The 23,329-nt window shown below is 35.4% G+C and overlaps 2 protein-coding genes across 2 annotated transcripts; one reads left to right on the plus strand and one right to left on the minus strand.

Moving 5' to 3' along the window:
* Positions 1-10,777: 10,777 nt before the first annotated feature.
* On the plus strand, positions 10,778-12,069 carry LOC128197795 (uncharacterized). Its single transcript, XM_052880591.1, has 3 exons — positions 10,778-11,137; positions 11,489-11,851; positions 11,950-12,069. Exons 1-3 carry the CDS (start codon positions 10,778-10,780, stop codon positions 12,067-12,069), a joined length of 843 nt encoding a protein of 280 aa, XP_052736551.1.
* Positions 12,070-13,111: 1,042 nt separating this feature from the next.
* Positions 13,112-15,805, minus strand: LOC128197796 (uncharacterized). Its single transcript, XM_052880592.1, has 6 exons — positions 15,261-15,805; positions 14,699-15,176; positions 13,789-14,584; positions 13,613-13,746; positions 13,352-13,543; positions 13,112-13,276 (listed from the first exon to the last, which is right to left on the minus strand). Exons 1-6 carry the CDS (start codon positions 15,803-15,805, stop codon positions 13,112-13,114), a joined length of 2,310 nt encoding a protein of 769 aa, XP_052736552.1.
* Positions 15,806-23,329: the final 7,524 nt, after the last annotated feature.

Below are 23,329 nucleotides of genomic sequence, written 5' to 3' on the forward strand. Positions count from 1 at the left end.
AACAAGCGCTACCTGGGAGGCAACCCAGTTGATTGATTTTATCTGTATTGTTTGTTTTGATTCTGCTTTAGTTGCACGATAGGGATTGAATGTTTGAGTGATCTGAGACCTTAATTGTAGGGCGCAAGTGAGGGGTATGAGTAGAAGGTACCTAAGTCAAGCTAGGAAGAAGAAAAGCACAACACGAAAGTGCCGCTAAGCGGTGGTATCGTAAAATGGGCTTAGGGTGCCCCTTAGCGGAACCTGAGCCCATTAGGGTATTTTTATACCCTAAGTCACGCTTTGGCCTCTATTTTCAGATTCTTTTCTGCACACACACTCCTAAACACTTTTCCAAAGGTTCTCTACATTTTTCCTTTCATTCCACTTTAGAAAATCTTCCTTCCACTCACTTTCTCACTAGTTTTCCATCTAAGTTTGGGGTTGGGAGAGAGCATCATTGATGGGGCTGAGTTTTTCAAAACACTAGAGCAGGATTTGTTTTATCAATCACTTTTGTTTTTAGAATAGGGTTTGATGTACTCAATTGGAAACTTTGTCTGTTATGATGGTTTGCTTATGATTGTTGTTTGATAAGTAATGCCTGATGATGTTTGGATCTTGATTGATGATTGAGACTGTGCACATTATATGCTTATACAAGTGGTTCACAAGCATTGTGAACAAATGCAAGATGTTGTGATTGTGATTATGATTCTAAGCAGGATGTTATATGTGGAATGTGAATGAGCTTATGTGTGAGGTTTTGAGCTCCAAAGTTGTTATTGTTGAATACTATTACTGTGAAAGCATGAATGACTTTGCCCAGGTTTTCTATGATTGAATTACTTGCTTGTTTGCATCATATGATCAAGGCCATTTGTTGGTAACCCTTTTATTAGCCAAATGCATGATTTTAGCCCCACAAAAGAGAGCACTATGTGTTCTATCCTTTGAACCCTTAGCCTTGAACATGATTTGAAAACCCTTTTTGAAAAGCTTTACCTTGAGTTAAGATGAAAATATTCTATGGTATTGATAAATGTTCAAGTTTGGGGTTGTTGGAAAATAGAAAAGGAAAATAAAAAGCATTGAGTTAAAAGTTAAGCATGTGAAAAGAAAAAGAAAAAGGAAAGAAAAGAAAAAGAAAAGCAAAGCTCAATGCAAAAGAAAGTTGGGAATAATCAAGAATGGTTGTGTTTAGATGATTCTCTTAATTCAAGGGTTTTGTGATCCAGAAAAACCAATTGTTATTGTTAGCCCAGCCACATTATAAGCCATTGAAAAGTCGTTGTGATGATGAGTGCTTGTAAGTGTTTTTGATTATGGTTAAATGAAAGGTAAAGTTGATTCATGTGACATTGTAATAGTAGAGTGAATGAGTGAATATCTCCTATACACTTGTGTGTTTGAGTGAAACACTTTATCTAGTGAGGATAGATTACATGAACACATAAGAACTTCTTTGCTTAGTTAATTGATCATTCATGAAAATAGCATTTGTTGGATAGTATGTGTTTGAGTGATCACTAAAAGCATGTGAACATCTTGATTGAAGTCTTGATGATGAGCTAAATTGAGTATTTACTTGTCTTGAAAGAAGGATTTTTGAATGTGGTGAACCATTGTAGTTGGTGGAAAATTGAGTTACATCTTATTTGCTTGAGGACAAACAAAGGTCTAAGTTTGGGGTTGTGATAACAGTTGAAAAACTGTTATTTTTATGCTTAAAATTGATACTAAAAGCAACCTTTAAGACTTAGAAACTAGCTTGAACTCATTTTTTTTCTTTAGTTTTGTGACTAAGAGAGTTAAAGGTGAATTTAATGGTTTTGTGCAAGATTCACTTGATTTTGTAGGCTAATTGAATGATTTGAAAGAAGAATTGAAGTACTGAATGATTGGAGTGCTGAAAAGTCAACCAGTCAACCAGAATGCTGAAAAGTCAACCAGAATGCAGAAAAGTGCGACCGAGTGGCGCTGAGCGGTAATTTGGCGCTGAGCGGCAGTTTTTAGGTGCCGAAATCACCGCAGAGGGGCAAAACAGCAGTTGGGGGGCAAAATGGATCATGCGATAGTACCGCTCAACGGTAAAATACCGCTGAGCGTCATTCTAAATGGGCTTGGACCGGTTTTCTGTTACTTTTATGGGCTTGGGCCTAATTTTCTGTATTTTTAGAATAGTATATAAGCTTTAGGACGTCCTAGGGTTTGTATCTTTGGCTGGAGACGAAGCAGAAACACACTTTTCATCCCTTGGGGGTAGATTGGGAGATGGTGACGGCTCTCCTCTTCTCTTTCTAGGGTTTTTCTATCTCTTTCATTCTTTCATTGTATTTCATCTAGTTTCACCATGAATATGGTGAACTAAATTCTTCTTGTTGTTGGGGAATCAATGTAATCTTTTGAAACTCTCATATATGGAACTTGTGTTTAAACATCTTATTTGAGATACATGCTTTCTTTCATCATTAGTTAGGGTTTTTCCCTCTTTGCTCAAAGCATGCATTGTTTAACTCATTCGATGTCATGATTATTGATTTTGTCGATATGGGAACATACGGGGAAATCTAGATCTGGGGAAATTCTCCCAATAGCATATTGCCTAGACATAGGGATATGAGGGTTGGTTGCCTTTAAGCTTCTGTGCTTCAGAATTAATTATTAGGGATGCTAGGAATTGTATGAACTCGTAATTAAGGATAGACTTTCTTGTAAGGTGGTTTAGAGAGTGGCATTAACATTGATGAAAAGAATGATGAATTCCTAAAGAATATGAGAGTGGATAAGATGAAATTGATTACCCCAACAACATACTCATCCATCTAATTCGTTCAAGTGTTTGTGTTCCTCTTTTCCATTGATCAAAACTCATGCATACATGTTTACTTATTGTCTTTTGCATTTGAAACCTCAAGAATTTGTTCAAGAGTCTTAAATAATCAAGAAATCATATAACTAACTAGGCCTTTAGTCCTTTGGGAGAACGATACTTGGTCTTACCGAGTTTATTACTTGATACGATTCGGTCACACTTGCCGAAGGTTAAACAAGTTTTTGGCACCATTTTTCGGTGTTCATAAATTTGTCATCATTAATTCCCTTTATTTTCATAGAAAATGAGTTAATATGGAAAGCAGGGATAAAATACTAAGGAGATAGAGCTCAGACAGGCCTAAAAAAGCATTAGAAGGAAAGAAGCTCAAGGCTTGGGCGCCCTTTTTGGAGGCTTGAGCGCAGCAAACCACCGTTCGCCGCCCGGGTGCCCCTTTTTGGGCGCTTGAGCGCCAACTGCACGAAGCTTGGGCATCCTCTTGAAGGCTTAATCGTAGGAAGTACCGCTAACCGCTCGAGCGCCCCTTTTGGGGGCGCTTGAGCGTCGGATGTAGAAGGCTTGGGCGTCCTCTTAAAGGCTTAAGCGCAGGAAGTGTCGCTCACCGCCCTGGTGCTCCTTTTGGGGGCGCTTGAGCGCCAGATGTAGAAGGCTTGGGTGACCTCTGTGAGGTTTGAGTGTGGAAGATCACCGTTTGCCGCTCGGGCGCCCTAAATGGGGTGCTTGAGCGCCGGCGACTTGGGCCTGGGCTTTGTTTCTGTTCTGCTTTTGTTCTATTTAAAGGACCCATGCGTCCTAGGTTTTGCATCTTTGGCTAGAGCAACACAACAACACACTCTTCCACTCTCTGAAGGCGGATTTGGATGCGAAAGCGTCCTTCCTCTACTTTTAGGGTTTTGCTATCTCATGCTTTTCCATTATTCATCTAGTTTCTCCATATCTATGGGGAACTAAACCCTATTTGCTTGTGGGGAATGATGTAACCTTGTGAACCCTCATGTATTTGAATTGATTCTTAATTCCATATGCTTTTTCATTAATTGTTAAAGTAATTCATCTGTGCTTATTACATGCTTTGTTTAACTCATTCATCGCATGATTTATGAATTGCATGAGTGTCGGGAGGTTCCTTACAATTCAGGTTCTTGTTGAATTCTCCCATGAGGAATATTTCTCAGGGATGAGGGTAGGAGTCTTGGTTGTCTTAAGCTCTTGATCTTCACATTTAATTGCTAGGAATGTTAGGAATTGCATGATCTGGTGGTTAAGGACAAGCTTATTCGCCGAGGGATCGGGTTTAGGTGATTTAGTGAGTGACGTTAACATTAATGCATAAAGAAGAATTCTTACATACATGAGAGGGAACTTGGTGAAATCTAACCCCAACAACATACTCATCTCATTATAAACAACATCCGTTCATCTTTGTGTTACTCTGCTAGTGATCAAACTGCATTCATATTTAATTTTCTTATCTTGCATCTTAAACGAATGATTTCGTTTTATTTAAGTCTTAATTAATCGAGTCATCACACGACTGCTTAGTGTCGAGAGTCTTCTGGGATACGATACTTGGTCTTACCATTTTATATTACATGTGCGATTTGGTACACTTGCCAATCCATCAACAGTCATCCAATCTAGGAATGAGGTGCCTATATTTTACAGTTATGTTGTTAATGGCCCTACAATCAGTACACATCCTCCAAGTTCCATCTTTCTTAGGGACCAATAATGCTAGCACAGCACAAAGACTTAGACAGTTTGGATCCACCCTTTATTCAATAATTTATTAACCTTTTTCTGTATTTCTTTTGTTTCATTGGGGTTGGTCCATTAGGCTGGCCTATTGGGAAGGCTTGCCCTAAACACTAAATCTATTTGATGTTTTATTCCCCTCAAAGGTAGCAAACCACTTGGTACCTCTTTAGGAAATAGATCATCAAACTCTTTCAAAAGTCTTTGTGACCCCTTTGGTAGAGAACCAAGTTCATAATTTATTGAAACAATTGCCTCTTTGCAGTAGAGAAGAAAATAAGGTTGTCCAAGCAAAAGCTTTTTGGAAATTTTTAAATTTTGTGGTTGAAAAACTTCTTTAGTCGAGGCACCACTCATGAAACTCAAAGTGTTCTATTTTACTTGTAAAGGACTAAGAGGACACAAAAAAAATCTTCTTTCCCTTGTGTTGAATGGTTATTTTATTTGTGACTCCATTATGAAGAGCTTGTTTATCAAATTTCCAAGGCCTACTAAGTAATATGTGCCTAACTTCAATTGGTACTATGTCACAAACAATTTTATCTTCATATTTGCAAATAGAAATAGGTACACTCACTTGTTCTTTGACTACTATTCCTTCATCCTCTTTGTAGAAAATAGTAGGCCAACTTTCTCAACCAAGAGGGGAAGGGGTTAATTGGTTTTTCTTTATAAAAATTTCTCTTTTAAAAAACTTTTGAAAATCTTTGAATCTTTCTTGGAATACAATTAATCAAAGAATGAAAAGCAAGATAAAGAGAGTAAAGATAGAAAGATCAACACCACAATTTATACTAGTTCGACCTCAACTGCCTACATCTAGTTTACTTTCAATCAACCTAAGATTGAAAGGATTCCACTATATAGATTGAGTTCTACAACAAGAAATACAGGGATACCCCTCTCAATGTACTCTCCTCTCAAATTCCAAATCTACTATAATATACACCTAGAAAGAACAATCCTCTTTTTGAGATACCACACTCAAAGCACTAAAACTCCAAAGTTCTCTTTTTGGCCTCAACAACAGGGAACCACAATAAGAGTTGATTGCAAATGAATCTGATCTTCCAGTAGGACAACTCAAAGTGCAATAATGATCAGACTTTTAAAAGCACAACAACTTCTTCAAGAATCCTTGACTTGATTTCTTCCAAATGAAGCTATTCTTGATACGCAATAAAGTATAGTATAAACTAGGAAGTGACTCCTAGGTCGTCTCTCAAGGACCAAACAACGGTTCAAGAATTAAGTCGAACACGTAGTGGGGGGGGGGGGGTTATGTGGACAGTTTTACTAATTGAAATTAACAAAACAATGAACACAGATTAAACAAGAATTAAAGATAGGTTGGACACTAGTTCATTTACAATTGTTCCAATCCTTGATTGCTAATAATTAATTGCTCTACTGACCCTAATTGAACTCTGATTAGCCTACATAGCTAAGACTAAACTCAGTTATCATAAAATGTGTATTAAGCAAACGCAATTGCACATAATCAAACATCAACACTGCAGATTAAGCAACTACAGTTCAAGCACGCAACATTAATCACTATGAGAGACCAATTCAACTAAACAACAACAACAAACAAGTTTAACAAAAAAAAACAACAAACAAGTTCAACACATAAGTTCTTCAAAACAAAAAAGAAAACAAAAACTAACCTTGAAAAGGTGGGTTCATCAGAATAAAGTTCCGTCACAGTGAGAGAGAAAGTAGAATGCGCCTATGAAGGACAAGAACACGAAAATAATCGGTTAAAACAAACAAAAATCATACATAAAGTAATTAAGTAACATGAATTTGTATCAAATGAAAGAAAGATTACATGTGATGCTCATCAAACTTCGTTCGAGAAAACTTTGAGAAGAAAAAAGGGTATCGCGCACTAAGATAAAGTGAATGAATTTTCAATCTCCTGCTCAAATATTTATTGAATTCACTAACCTTTTGATGTCGAATTTAAAAGTCATTCGATGTTTTATATCCTTTTACGTCGAATTACAATTCTAAACGATATTTAATATTTGTATTGATTCACAAAAATGTCACCGCTCATTTTTAAAATTGGTTATTCAGTGGGTTGACATTGAACGCGTGACGTTCTACGCTGTTTTTGTACTAGTGAAAATTGAAAGCATACTCATCAACAACATAATCAATTTGAGGTATGTTTACCTCCACTTCCCTGAAGATTCCAAGAGTCTCCTTATTTGGTTCTTCCATCTTCTTGCTTTTAATAGGAGACTACAACAAATCATAATTAATGGTGGAAGACGAATAGGGTCTACCTGGCTAAAAATTGCTGCTAATATTCGGTTGGTCGTCAAAAGTTTTATCAGTATCTGCCTCCTCATGTGCAAGAGTAGGGACATAGGAAGGTGGGAAAGTAGCTGGCACAATGAGCACATGATTTTGTTTCCCATTTCCTATCTAGATGGCACTAACATGTTCAAGAGTCTGAACAGTCTGAAATGGTAATTGCTCTAAATCTTGAGACTCTTCCTGGGTTAGCTAAGTGGCCATTTGCCCTACCTGATTAGTCAAGCTCTGAATTGACGCCATGGTCTCTTGTTGGAACTGAATGTTCTGATAATCATCTACCTCAATAATTCCTCCAATGTAGGCTTAAAATTCGAAGGTTGAGGAGATATTTGGGCAGGCCCACGAGGCTGCCATTGTTGTTGTTGTTGGATTGGTAGAGGAAGCATACAAGAATTCTGAAATGTTGGTTCTTGGTATTGTTGTTGTGGAGCATCATACCAATTCAGATCAGGGTCATTCATCCATATTGGATTGCTTCTATAACCATACAGATCAAAATTATCCTGAGGTGGGAAGAATTCGTCCAAGAACAATTGCTTAAGATCTTCCCAAGCAAAGATGGACCTTGGAGGAAGACAATACAACCACTCATTTTCTACTCCTTGTAATGAGTGTCGAAATGCCCTTAAGAACATGTGATCATCTTGGAGATATGGAGGTTTCATTGTAGAGCAAATGATAACGAACTCCTCCAAATATGTATTTGGGAATTGACCTACAAAACCATGAAACTTACGCAGCAAATGTATCAGTCCAATATTGAGAACACAATGAATATCATCCTCATTTGGTGTAACTGGCTCCCAAATAACACTTTCACAAGTTGGAGGATGAGCCATATTGTTTTCAGCCTAGAAATCAACATCATATAAATGAGAATCAGAAGTAGAATTTGATGCAGAGGTAGTATTCACAAAATATGGAGCAGTAGACAAAGAGGAAGAATCATAATGAGAGACACAAGCATAGGAAGTAGTATGCATATAACCAAAATAGGTAGACATGTAAAAGGAAGGGGGAAGGAAGAAGGGGAATGCCTAGAATTATGCAACTAATGAACTAAAGTTATCTAAATGCACACACTAACAATTCCTAGAATGCCTACTAATCTATGAAAAGGTCTATCAAATTCAAGATCAAAGGGTGGTAAATGCCCAGGATTTCCCCTAGTCAACTCTATCACCAAAAGTCAATATAAACAAACATATGGGGGTAGAACTGCAAGTATATGCAAACTAAGTCAGAATGGGCTGAAATTTTGTAAGAAACGCCCTACAATCATGAAATGATAGCACAAAAATTGGCAAAGAAAAATTCAAAAGACAACTAATTTTACGAATTTAAGAAAGTTTGGAAGGATGTTGAAATTAAACTTGAAAAATAAAAAATAAATAGAAAAAGGGATATTTTAAAAATCAAAGATTCGCCAGATGGCACGGTCGTCCAAGACGGATCCAAAAAAAATTTCTATGCAAAATCATAAAAATATTTGTCCAATTTTGCTAAAAGCATAAAAAGTTATCGTAGTTTGAAGTTTTGACACTTCTTGTTTTCACAAAAAATTGTAACTCCAAACTGAAACTACCACAACTGCTTGTATGATTTTTCTATCAAAATATGGACCATAAGAAGTGCACAAAAAAATTTTCAAAGAAAAATAACACTCCTAGCTACCAAAGAAAAAATCATCAATTAAAATGGGGAAATTGAGTACTATTCATGCACTATTCATTGTCGCGCTCGTCGCAAGCATTGCATTTTCTGCAAAGACATGTAAAACAGTACCCAATTCTCCAAATATTGACTTAAACAAACAAAACACAACACAATTAAACATATTATATGCACACAAACAACACCATAACAACACACACAACGCACACACAACACACACTAACACAACAAAGAGCCTAAGACCGAACCGTTGGTCCACGACAATGGGACCAAATATGATCGAGGTTGTACCCAAAATCAAATTAATATGCAATTAAAGTGTAATATAAACTAAGAAGTGACTCCTAGGTCAGCTCTCAAGGACCAAATATTGGTTCAGTCATTAGATCAAACACTTGGTGGGGGATTTGTGAAGAGATTTTGTGTACTGAAATAAACTAACTAATTCACAGATTGAAACACAAATTTAAAATGATTGTTCACTAGCTCAATTGCATTCTTCCAATCACATATTAACGACAATTACTCACTCCTCTAACCCCTAATTTAACACACGCTACGCAACTAAGCGAAGACTAACCATATTTTCATAGACGCGAATTAAGCAAACGCCTTGCTAATATTCAATCAATTCTGCACCACATAGTTTCATCAACTAAGCAAAGATTGAACAACAATTAGGCAACTAAACGTATACCCAATCGCAGTTAAAAAATCTCATGGAAACCATGCAATTTTGCTAATGACCAACCAAGCACACTTAAGCTACCATTAAAATGAAACCCAAACAGCAAAACAAAAACGAAAAAAAAATGCATAAGAGGCAATGTACTATAAAACACAATGCAAATCTGAAACGAAATTAGAGTGCGAAATTGAAATCGGAAGCATAGAGAGAATAAAAATGTTGGAACAAAAATGTAAAGGGAAGATAGAAAACAAAAGTCAAATTACAATTCAAACTGAAATTGGTTCAATACAAGAGAAGAGAAATCAAAAGCAAACCTAAACCTCCAAGGGAGGGGGGGGGGGGGGGGGGGGGGGGGAGAAAATGCTTCAAAGCTCCTAAAAACCTAAGAGAAAAACACAAATGAGGGGACATAAGTGACCCCTAACTTTGATTTAGGGTTTATAAAACTCAAAAGACGAAAATGTCCTTCCTATGGGCTTTTCCTAAATGTGGACCAAAAATGGGTCCAAAGTCATAAATTTTGACCCAATTACAGGGTGTTACTCCCTCCACCCCCACACGTCTCTTCCTCCACCTCCCCAATTTTCTAAAATGCCAATTATATCCTCTGATTTTACTTTTATTATTTTAATATTTTAATTTATTTAAAACCTTTGATTTACTTCCCTCTGCACCTCTTCCTCTCTTCCATTTCCGTTTACCTTTCTCTCTTCCGTCAAGCTTTTTCTCTTCTCTTCCGTCAAGCCTCATCAACCTTTCACTTCTATTTCTCCATTTCTTTCTTCTTCCTTTTCCGGAAGAGAGTTTATGGAGCAGCCGTTGAGCCGTTGGTGCCTTGGTGCGGTGGAGGCAGTTCAGCTGGGAGAGGAGCGGATCTGCGGCGTGCGGCGTGGTCCAGGTTTGTTTTCGGTGCTTTCTGCCTTGGTGCTTGTCGCGTTTCAACAGTGTCCGCGAAAGGCCGAAACGGATGTGGGAGATCCGTTACGCTTCGACGGATGTCGGACTTCCGTCGACGGATGTGGGATATCCGTTGAAGGGTAATCGGACATCCCACATCCGTTTTGGCTCTCGGATGCTGTATTTTTTTTTTTAATATTTTAAATTCTTTTTAAATATAGTTATTTGATATATATAATTATTTTTAGATTTTCTTTAACCTTTTACAGTTTTTAAATTTGGTATTTTTTAAATAAATTGATTAAGTTTGAATTAGATATATAAAATTTTATATATTTAAATTATTTTTATTTCTTGAAATAAATATTATTAATTTAATTGTATTTAATATTAATAAATTTGTATTTATAATAATAATTAAATGAAAATATATTTAAATGTATTTTTTTAATTAATTAGTTAATTGTTTATTTTATTTAATTTTTTTGTAGTTAATAAAATAATTATTATTAGTTTAATTTATTTTGAATTGTATTTTGTTATAGTTTATTAATGATATTTAAAATAATAATTTTCTTAATTTTTGAAATTAAACAAACAAATTATTGTTAGAAATGGCAAGAACACGTGGTGCATCTTTTAGTTCTCGTGGAGAGAGTTCTCGAGGAGAGAGTTCGTCGCAGGGCGAAGCTCGGAGAAGATCTACCGTTTCTGCTCGTAGAAGTCGTGCAGCTCCTATCCAGGATGTCCCCATAGCTGAGGAACGAGCTGTTGAGGAACAACCATATGAGGCGTATGAGACTCATGGTGAAGAGAATGCATTTACGGCCCCTAACGACGATGATGATGAGGAGGAGCATGTGGATGTTCATGACATACAAGAAGATGTCGGTGGATTTCCTGGAGGTCCACGTGATGGTTCATTGCTGACCCACTATGTTCAGCATGTAGCTTATGCTATTTCACAAGGCCGGGTGAGTGCAAAAATAAAATTTTTTATTATTATTTTTAATAGAAATTTTATTAAATATTGATGTGTAGGATCGAGGGGACACGCTGAAGTTGATCTCTCATGGAAAAAAAGTAAATAAGTTAGGACCATGCCACGAGGGAATTCAACATATTGTGTTGAATTCCAGTTTGATGCCTCTTACAGGGATTTGTTATGATTACGTGTATAAGGGGTTACTCCTCAGATTCATAGAGAGGTGGCATTTTGAGACCAGTAGTTTCCATCTCCCTATAGGGGAGATGTCGATTACTCTTGATGACGTCTCGACATTACTTCACCTGCCCGTGATGGGACAAATGTGGAGTTTGAGGAGGCTCGTACAACCCTTGTGCAACTACTCGGTGTTGATGGTGGCACAGCAGGTTCTGAGATGGAGGACGCACGTGGTCCGAAAGTCAGACTCAGCTGGCTTAGAGAGATATATGTTCAGAGGTGTGAGTCGCAGCATTGGGACTATGCTGCTAGAGCATATTTGTTGAATCTAGTAGGATGCACAATTTTTGCAAATAAGAGTGCCAGTTCTATACGCGTGTCTTACTTATTGTTATTTAGAGACGTACACGCGTGTGGCAGATATGCCTGGGGTGTTGCTGCACTCGCCTATTTGTACGACCAGCTCGGGGATGCGAGTCTCGCCTCCACGAAGCAGATGGCTGGATATTTGACTCTATTTCAGGTACAGTTATAACTTTGACATTTATTTCATGTATTTATTTCCATGTTCGAAGATGGATGAAATTTAATTGAATAATTATTTTTTAGAGTTGGATATAGGAACATTTCCCTAGTATGGGGAGGAGGCGGTTGGTAGCTTCTTACGATGACACCACACCACGTGCCATGAGGTGGCAGAGCCCTAGGCAGAGTTCCACTCTTACAGAGATTCGATCATAGTTGGATGCGCTGACATACAGTGGAGTTGTATGGCATCCGTATGAGGGGCATCGGGGCATTCGGCCATTCTTCGGCATCTGTATGTATTCTGGATGGATTCGGATTGGTGTCACCCTTTGTCGTCATTTGCCTGAGCGTGTGCTGAGGCAATTTGGGTTTCAGCAAGACATTCCACGATCACCGACTACGGTTCCAGATGCAGATGTAGTGGCCATTGATCATATGTGGTTGCACTTCAGAGCTCACGTTGTGAGTAATGTCAGACATGCATCATCCCCTTCTGACTGTGTCGATGGTTACATTCAATGGTTCAGGAGGGTTTCGCATCCTTATATTATTGTTGCTGCAGATGACGCGCGACCGGCTCTTGCACCTAGACAACGCCCCGATGTTCCACGGGAGGCACGATCCCATCGTAGATCGTCTCCACCTTCACCATTTGGCGCGTTGGTATGTTATTTTTCATTGCTTATATTATTAAATTTTGATCACCTTGTTTATTTAATTGTTTGATATAATTATAATGCAGGCTAGATTTAGGCGAATGGCGAGAATGTTACAGTCCTTGATATCGTGTCGTCATGTCACCGAGGGTACTGTTGCACATCAGGTGTCAGTGGACCTGCTTCAGATTGCTAATGAAGGCATCGACGAATATTCCACGACTAGGAGAGAGCAGAGGCATGTGCGTGGTAGACGGTCAACGTCTAATTGATAGGACTTTCTATTTCGTTTTTTCATTATGTATTACAGGACTTTATATTTCCTTTTTCTCATTATGTATTACAGGACTTTATATTTCATTTTGAGTTACATGTTCTTTTATATTGGTTATATAGATGATCAAATATTTATATGTTTAAGTGGAAAAAAAATAAGAACTTAATTAACAACAAGTAATATAAATATCTTCATATATAAATAAATACTACATAAATATCACGAATAATAAAAGTATAATTATCATGAATATTGACAATAAGTACTTAAATAACAAAATATAATAGTGTATTTTTACATATCTTCATACATAATATAAATATCATGAATCACCTAAGTCAACATAAGATGTTGTTATGTCCATCAACTGTTCAAATGCGTGCATCCTACTAGTATAAATAGATGACCACGCTCGTGCCTCAAGATAACAGTGGGTTGAGGACATGATATTCACCGTGGGCAACGGACAACCTTCTTGTAGCTTAACCTACATTATACAAATAACAAAATATAATTGAGTGATAAGTAATTTTAAAATGAATTCATAACAAAATGCACTTACCTGCACAAAATGACATCCATGAACATGTCCTATACAAATTAAGCGATGTTGAGTGATATCAGAAGGTGGTGTGGAACATAGTGGAAAGATAGTATAATTTTGAGAGTATGACAAACACACTGAGATAACGTTATATCGGTTAGCAATTGCATAACCAATGTCTGGTAATGTCATCCACTTGCTCTTGTTAGCCTGTTATGAATAAAAGTTGTTAGAAAAAACCATGTAATAAAGAAACTACATAAAACGGGAAACACTTACCGCGGACAGTGACTGCACCAACAAAGAGGTCCTCAGTTCTTCTAGTCTATCATAGCCTCCTACTAGGCTTGCATATTCATCACGCCATGCACTGAGTTCTTTGTACAACTCATTCCTGACAACGGGCCATGAATCTTCTCCGAGTCCCAACAACGCAGCAATTCATCTATACCCACAGTGACCATCAGCCACAACATCAACAACGTCCACAATGAAGGGGTGAGTAGTAGAATGAAACTGGTCTATCATTGGAACTCTCCTTTTCTTCATTGCTTTTGGCTTTGATTGTAATTTACTTCTCACAGATGAAGATTCTATGGTTGAATGAAAGGCGTCCACATACTCAAAATATGATGGATCCCGCGTAGTAGACCTTTCACTTCGTTTAACTTTACTTTTTTGTGCACCCTTTGTCTTGACTTTATGTAATGGAGGGACCATTGATGTCAATGTAGGACAAACAATTTCAAGTAACTTCTGCTTGATGGTGACTTTACCGCCAATGTCAACCTCATTGAATCGTTCTTCTACTTGTTTCAACTCATCTTTAATGGATAACTGAGGCTTAGTTTCATTTAATTCAACATTTGAGAAATGCAATCTTCGCCACATGATATGAAATTCACCTATAGGGATCATCCTAGGATCATATCGTGCTAATTCACATGCACATGGGACACCAAATGTACGTCTCAATACGCATCCACACTTTGAGGAGTCCAATCCTATCTGCTGCACTATTTTCAATTCCTTAGTAATGAGATCCAATGCATATCGAGACACACGCCCAATAAGTTCTCTATATATGTAGCCTTTAAAATGGTCACTCCTGAGCAACAAACTACTTTCAAATGACGCCTTAATCTTGTTGTGTTGTAAGATAATGACATTATGAACACTATCCCAACAAGAACACAAATCACCCATACTATTGCCCAGAACTTTCTTCAGGCTCCAATGAGCAGATTCAGCCTTGAAACAAAAAAAAAACTTCAACAAGTGCAAATAAATATTTATCTACAAAACAAATAAATAAAATAACATTACAACATACCTATTTGTGGTTGTGTTCCCTAAATGCATTACTTTGTTCGTCCAGAACTTTACAAAGTATGTGCTGTACGGAATAATCCAAGTCTGATTAACATATTCAAAGAACAAAGGCCATGATCTGTTTGCGTATTGAAAACCATTCACATACTCAGCAAACAAGCTTTCATCAGCACAATCCATCACATTTTCCCATGCATCCATCAACACTTCCCAAACCTCAGTAGAATGAACTAACATTTTGCATTTAGCTTTAACATTTTTAAGGATGTGGAACCGACATAACATCTGATATGACTCAGGGAATACACTTGATATGGCATTCATCAAAGCCAAGTCTCGGTCAGTCACAATAACTTTAGGACCACCCTCAAATGTTAAAAATAAACCTTTCAGCTTTTCCAAAGCCCATGTGAAATTACTCTGCCTTTCAGTAGACAAGAAAGCAAATGCTGCTGAGAAGGTTAACCCTGTAGACGTCATACCCACAATCTCAAGCAACGAAAGTCTATATCTATTTGTTTTATATGTGGAATCCATCATAAATACAACATTAAATGAGTTTAACAATTTCACCACATCAGGATGTGTCCAAAACAAGTCAGTAACAACCTCTAAATCATCAGCACACCTACTCCAGTGAATGTACTTATCCCGATCCAACAACATCATAAGTTGTTGTAGTTCAGTTCTGGACCCTCTTAATGATCGTTTATACGCATGCCTTGCGTTGTAGATTTGTTTAATCGTTGTGACATTTCGATCATTATTTTGTTTGAGTGTTAATAAAATATTTGTAGGTGTAACTTTACTCTTTGTCATATCAACCTGTAATGACTTCTCACTCGTATTTAACCTGCCAGCATAAGGGTGACCCACTAAAGTTTCAGCCAACTCATGGTTGTGATGTCCACACATCACCTTCAACACCCATCCGACCCCATCTGAACATGGTTTACCCTTTAATCTAAACGGACATTCACATTTACGAGTGCCGTATACACTAGCCACTGCATCAGCTTTGTATTTCCTATATTTTCCCCCTCTTTCACATCCAAGTATGACATACGTTTTTCTTCCCCGTACACCAGTAGCTATGTCAGATCTTACTATTACCACAACAAATCCTAAATCAAAAGCCATCTCTCTTACCCATTGAATTAAGTGCTCCCGTGAATGAAATATTTCATTTGTTGTAAATCTATTTGTTAAATCTCTCTCTACAACTTTGCTAATTGATGAAGACAAATCAGATTTCAAACTACAACCAATCTGAGAATCCATATGAAGATATTCATCCATTTTAAATAATAATCACCTACAAAATTATAATGACCCTTATTAACATAATTAATAATTAATCAAACAAATATAAAAATATTAATATAATTAAATTATATATTTGATATAAATAGAGTAATAAATAATTTTTTATATAATTATCAAATTATTAAAGAATTAAAGATACAAAAATCATCTATAACAAATTCATATTTTAACAAAATTATTACGTTTAAAAACTAACCATATATAACATTTAAAATTAAAAATTTAAATATAAACTACTGTAAATAAAATAAATCCTAAATAAAATAAAAACGAAACGTAAAAGGAACACTGCCTGGACGGATGACATCCTTCAACGGATGTCAACATCCGTTTAAGGCGAAACGGATGTCGACATCCGTTTTGCCTTAAACGGATGTTGACATCCGTTGAAGGATGTCATCCGTCCAGGTAGTGTTCCTTTACGTTTCGTTTTTATTTTACTATTGGCGGCTCATGGGAAGGATTATAGGCTTGCATATTAAAAGGATTATTGGAAGCATTATGGGAAGGGTTTAGGGTTTAGGATTATTGGAAGGATTATGACTACGTACCTGGAGAGGAACCACGACAAGGACACTACACCACAAACGCACTGCACCGAGAACAAGAGGAAGATTGCTTGATAATTCTTTTCACGATCACCAAGTTTTGCAGAAAAATATTTTACTCATACAAGGAACTACGTAGGTTATCAGTGAAATATGTTATAAATGAGTAAAATTAAAAAACAATAATTTTAAAAATAAAATTTTACTGAGGGGCAAAATAGTAAAGAAAAGATGGAGGAAGGGGCAAAATAGTAAAGGGGAGGTGGAGGGAGAAGGCTGTGGAGGTGGAGGGAGCAACACCCCCAATTACATTATAAACGAATTTAAAACGAAATTAAACTTTAATGTTGTCGTGGCCAAGCTCTTCTTGTCCCAAAATATGATTCCAAAATTGCCCTGCAAATAAGAATTGGAATAATTAAGACCAAATAATTCAAATTAATTAAAATAAGAATTATTAGTCCAATTGAGCCCAAATAGTGAAAATGACACAATCATGAAGAATTAAACTCAATTCACTAATAGAATATGGTTCGGAAAGCTAAGTTAATAGTACAAAATAGTGATTCATCAGCTACAATACAAGGTTAATCGATTAAACAATGAGAGAGAAAATTTTGAATACAAAATAAATAACCTTGTTGATGATAATGCTTGTTTGAAATCTGATCTTGACACTACTTTATAGTCTATTAAAAATGCTAAAACACAAGTTAAAACTGTTGTTAAAGACTGTACTGATTGCCCTAGTCACTTGGAGAAAATTGAATATTTGACTAGTACATTATCTAAGTTTATTCTAGGGAGATGCAATTTGGAAGTTGTACTTGGTTCCCAAAGAAGGGTTACAAATAAACAAGGAATAGGTTACTTTGCTAAAACTGAAACAATTAACTCAAAGAATTTTTCTGACTTGAGTAAACCTTCCTTTGTTACATGTTTCTACTATAATACCATTGGTCATATCTCTAAATCTTGTTATAGTAAGAAAGTTGGTATTCCCAATGGAACATACAAATGGATTCCTAAGAAACCAACTCCCATTACTAACATCAAAGGCCTCAAGTTCATTAGGGTACCTGCATCAAAACCTTATGACTGTTTTGTAGGGAAAAAAATGAAAATGAAGGCATAGAGAGTCAAGGAAGGATTAAAGGATGAATCTTATACTTCTTGAAGTCTACATGTGGCAACAAGATTTATCTCTTTCCATCATGCATCATTTATTCAATGGAACTTTCATATTGATGTATGTGATTAATCTGTGCTGATTTGGTGTGAAATCTTGTATGAAACATGTTTTGCGAATTTTAACCGATTATATAAAAATGTAATCAATTAGACTTTCCTTTGTATTTCTCTGTTTTTCAAAAACATGGGATTGGTCGCATTTTAATCGGTTAAAGAACTTATATAATCGATTAATATTCCTCACTGTTTGCTATTGATTAGTGTTTCTGTGTGTTGGATTAAATTAATCGGTTAAACACTTTGGATAATCGATTAAGATTGAAAGTTGGGCTTTTTCAAATATTCAAATTTTCAAATGGCTCTCTTCTAATTTTTAACCAAATAGACTAATAGGGTTCAATCGATTAATTTGTTCATAGCCGCACAGTGTTAGAATCTGAACTCTAAACCCTGTCTTCCAAATGCCCTCATCGTCATCTCGTCGTGGGAAGAGAGTTGCCCCTACTGTAAGGCACACCAGTCCCAACAGTTGGATAAGCGATGAACACGCTCGATCAAGCATCATATCTGTTTAGGGACTCATGGAGGTAATCTCGCCTAAGTTGCTTAATCTGCTATTTTTCTGAACTGAAGGTTTTCTTTTCCCGGAATGGTTAGCCTATCAAGGCTCGATAGATTTATTCACATGACTGGAGATTATTATCCAAACCTCGTGAAAGTGTTTTACGCAAATTTGAGGGTAGAAGATGGCTTGATATACTCTCGGGAGAAAGGAGTAGATGTTAGAATTGATGAAGAAACATGGTCAACTATAGCCGGACTGAAATCAAAATGGCACGTGTCACACTTGGTGTGACTGATATCAACAAAATAGTCGTCTATAAGGATTGTTTGAGAACTCTTAATAAATCTAGGTAGCTCACTCTCTTCAGAGTTGGTGGAATGAAAAGAGATGAACGATTGTGTTCATTTGTGATAGCTTGGATTCTACTACCCAAGGGTGGAAATCATGCTCAACTATCTTGTCACAACCGAGATCGCGACGGGACGTCGAACCAAAAACAAACGGGTTTAAGAAATATATTTTGGGAGTTGCCACCATAATTTATTTTGGAAAAACTATAAAAAATCGTAAAATAAGATATGGTCTACGAAAACTGGATTTTAGGTTCGACAATCGGTTACACATAATGAAGGTATTAGCGCCTTATTGCGCCTGCCCAAAAGTAGTACCTTTAGGTAAATGTTTAAAGTTGACGTGGTTTTCTCAAAATATTTAATTTTCCCTAAAAAGTAATAATATAAAGAAACTATTAAGAAACAAAAAAATATTTTTTGTTTTATGAACCTAACAAGGATTGACATTGCTCCTACGTATATCCATTTATGATGGATAATCAGGGATCACATAGTTCCGGTAAAAAAAGGTTAGGTTTAACAAAATTGACATTTTTTTGTTTTAAAGATTTTGTATTTTTTTTATTTCAAGAATGGTGGGAAAAAGGAAAGAAACCAGCCATAGGTCGATGCGTACTTATATTCCAAAATTTATGATTTAAAGAAAAACGTTATTTGAGAGTAGTAAAAAAAATAAAACCGTTAGAAAAACCTTTAAAGTACAATAATAAAAGTAAAAGAAGGGCGCAAAGATGACATGCCTTTTTAGCTTTTAGTACTCCCTTAATTCTTCCTTGGTAGTTTCTGTTGGTGGAGTTCCTCTAGCATGAGAACTTATTTTCCTCTATACTCTCTCTCCCTCTTTCTATCTATTATTTCTTAGTATCTCTCTCTTTTTTTTTCGTCATCCCTTTTTTTATGATAAGGTGCGTATTTATATACACACATTGTAATATTATGGTATAATTTGGCCTTAATTTTGAATTAATTGACAATGAACAAAATACGGAAAGAAATGGTCTTGGTTCCAGGAAAAAAAAATCAAATAATATTCAACACATTGATTATCATTATTGTTAGAAAATTTTATCCATTTTTAAAATCATCTTTTTCTTTAAAAGAAAATGACGCAACAAATTATATCAATATATTATTTTAATTATTGCTTATAATTATCGCATAATATTGATTCAAATTATTACCATATTAAACTAATATTTCAAAAATATTTTAAAGTTTGAAAATTAAGTATACATTTTTTTTAAGGAAATTTACTTTATGATTTACTTCTTCCTGTTTTTCTTACCCACCATTAATTATTATTCTCTTAATCTTTATTTTTATTTTTTACTTATCCGGACGAAATTGGGTGTTAACATATCTTTAGAGGATGTATACCTGATATAGGCTTTAAGAGCAAAGATTCCAATAAATTGGATTTCAATTATTAGTGATCACATGGTAAAGGTTATCAAAGAGAGGATTTATGATCTCCCCTATGTTGTCTTCATTAGCAAGGTTCTAAGGCATTATTATATTGACCTTACTAATGAAGTAACCATGAGTTGTACCAAAAAGAATATGATTGAAAAGTTGGCTCTGCATGATATGTGACTTAGAAAGAATGAGAAAGGTTGGGTATTCAAAGATGAACATGTGCCTGTGATTGAGAAAGTTGAACCACTAGATGTGGACAAGTCTGAATACAAGTTCAAGCCACACTCTGAGTTTGAAAAATTTGTGGTTGATTAGTTCAAGAGACAATCTGCCAAGCTTTTAAAGATTCAAAAGTCACTATCTTGGGTACATAGAAAGTTGGATGAAGACTTGGAGATTATTTCTTCTAAAGGAACTTTAGAGGATGATACTGATAATATAGAGGACCAAACAAAAGACGAATTTCTTGAAATCTGAGACTCAAATTACGAAATAGAGTCTAGATTAGGTCCTTTTCTATTTTTTTTATAACTGTACATTTGGCAATAAGGACTTATTTTCTGAACAATGATACTCTGTTTCAATTTTGAGCTTTATTTTGGGTTGAATGAAATATTCTGTTTGATTTTGTATCCTGTTCTATTTTGTTAAATGCTTTCTGTTTGAATGATTGGATGAAATATGTTTGAATGATTGAATATACATGTGTGGATGCAATCTGATATTACATTATCATATACATCATTTCACATTCATACTCTTTTGATATCAATATTGCATCACAACTATTGATTATTATTGGACTAACACTCAACACTGTTGAGAAAAATTGTTATGCAAGTTTAACACTTATCATGAAAGATGTAATGATCTTTTCTGTGTTTTGGACCATACTTGCGAAATTTAACCGATTGCAAAAGCTATGTAGTCGATTAACATTTGCTCAACAAGATTTTAAATCGATTAGCTTCGTTACGTAATCGATTAAAAATCTCTTAACTGGTTTGTATGATTATATCTGCTGATATAACTACTTTACATGTTTATATTGTTACTATGTACATCTTTAGCATTAAATGTTGCATATTATTCAAAAGATGTTATGAAAATAATTTCACATGCATTTTTTTTAACATTGTACAAACTGTTGCAGAATCATTTACTCTGATATATTCATTTCGCAGCCGTATAAAATGATATCATGCATTGCTACTACAATTATACTTTGTGCTTTATAATCTGCTGCATAATCATTTTGAGTACTTTTGCAAATGGCATATCATGCATCATGATACACTATGTTGAACTCAATGTATACTCTGATACATTTATATTTTCTTACTATGTTCATCTGATTATATGAGCTCTGATTTTAATTATTGCTCATGCTGTTGAAAGTGCTACACTTCATTATGATAGGGGGAGCATCAAATTCTTCAAATGGTCTGTAAGAACTTCTTGATGTATCTCTTTTAAATCTTCTTAATGAATTTTGGTACCATCTTACTGAAATTGCCATTTTTTGCTAATGCCCAAAGGGGAAGAAGTAACTGGAAAACAATTTTGTGTTGTGCATCATAAAAAAAGTGGGAGATTGTTGATAAGGGGAGCTCTATAAAGCTGAACCCATATATCACATATGATTTTTTGATGATGAAAATAGAAAGAAATGTTTTATAGTTTCTTGCACAATATGGAAAATTTGTTGCTTGATTATATTTGTATTTGTGCTTTAACTATCTATGTTATATATGCATTGTTTACAAATGAATCTTTGATTAAAACACTTTGCACATTGCATATCTGTATGAATTGATCGATTACACAATTTGCATAATCTGTTACAATTCATCATATATCAGTACATGTTTAACAATGACAAAACATCAAGTTTTAACTGATTAAATTATGGGTATAATCAATTAAAACTTGTAGTTATGCCTGAACATGTTTACTGAGTGCATTGATGTGTTTTGAATGAAAAAGTTTTCAAAAATGCTTAAGATTGGAACTTAACTGATTACATTAATTTCTTAATCTCTTAAATTATGTTTTGAATAAAAACCTCAAGAATAACCATAATCGGTCATATTATTAAATGTTGTGGCTTATGTGTTTTGGTTAATCGATTACATGCACTTCGTAATTTGTTAAATGCTGACATATGTAAATCTGTTAATGCTGATAGAATTACTTAACCGATTACATTATTTGCATTGTTAGAATTGATGAACTTTGTTTCTCAACACCAAGGGGGGGGGGGGGTGAATTGGTGTTTTATAACAATACTCGCTTTTCAAATCTTTTTCGTAAAAGGAATGAATCTTTAAATCTTTCTTGAACAACAAGCAATATGTATGCAATGTAACAATATGTGTATTCGAATGATGACAATATATAATCGACTAATGCAAAGACATAAAGAGAAGAAAAATCAAACTTTGAGTTTTATACTGGTTCGGCCCTAAAGCCTACATCCAGTGTCCTTTCAATCAGCCTGAGATTGAAAGCATATTTGCACTATAGTAATATGAGTTTTTACAACAAGGGCTTTACAATGACCACACTGTCAAAATGTAAATCACCTCTCTAACTCAGTAATCTAATATAGCCAAATACAACAACCTAGTAGAAAGAAAAATCCTCTCCCGTAGTCAACCCTTTGAGAACCCTCTCAAAGTACAAGAACTCCTCGTTCTTCTTCTTGGCGACACACACAGGGAAACAACAACACTTAGATTGCAAAACTTCTCCTGATCACACAACAAACACCTCAGTTATAAAGAAAGATCAGACTCTTTAAATCCGTAAAGCTTGTCTCTCAAGAAATCTTCAAGAATCGTCCACTACGTCAATTTCTTGTTTCTTGGAGCGTTTGATCACCTCTGTAAAACCTTTCAACTCATTCTGAATCAGATATGAAAATGTTAATCTCGATTGTCTTACAAAAATCAAATCAATGCATCTATATATAGTTTTAGTCATTTCAAACGCAATATAATCGATTACTCTTTTAATCTAATCGGTTACATTAAACACTTGTAACATATTTATAACTAACTCAACATCTTAATTGAATACGCAATTAATGCAATCGATTTCCATTTAAGGTTTGGTCAACACATTTAAAAATATGACCATTAAAATAGTTATGACAAGCATGAAACAATTTTCAAATCAATAAGAGACTTAATTGAATGTAAAATCCATGTAATCGATTAAGCCTCAGCACCTAGCATATTTTTGAAAACTTTTCTTTCTAATT

The sequence above is a fragment of the Vigna angularis genome, chromosome 7 (genome assembly GCF_016808095.1).
Source record: "Vigna angularis cultivar LongXiaoDou No.4 chromosome 7, ASM1680809v1, whole genome shotgun sequence".
In the NCBI taxonomy this organism is placed as follows: Eukaryota; Viridiplantae; Streptophyta; class Magnoliopsida; order Fabales; family Fabaceae; genus Vigna; species Vigna angularis.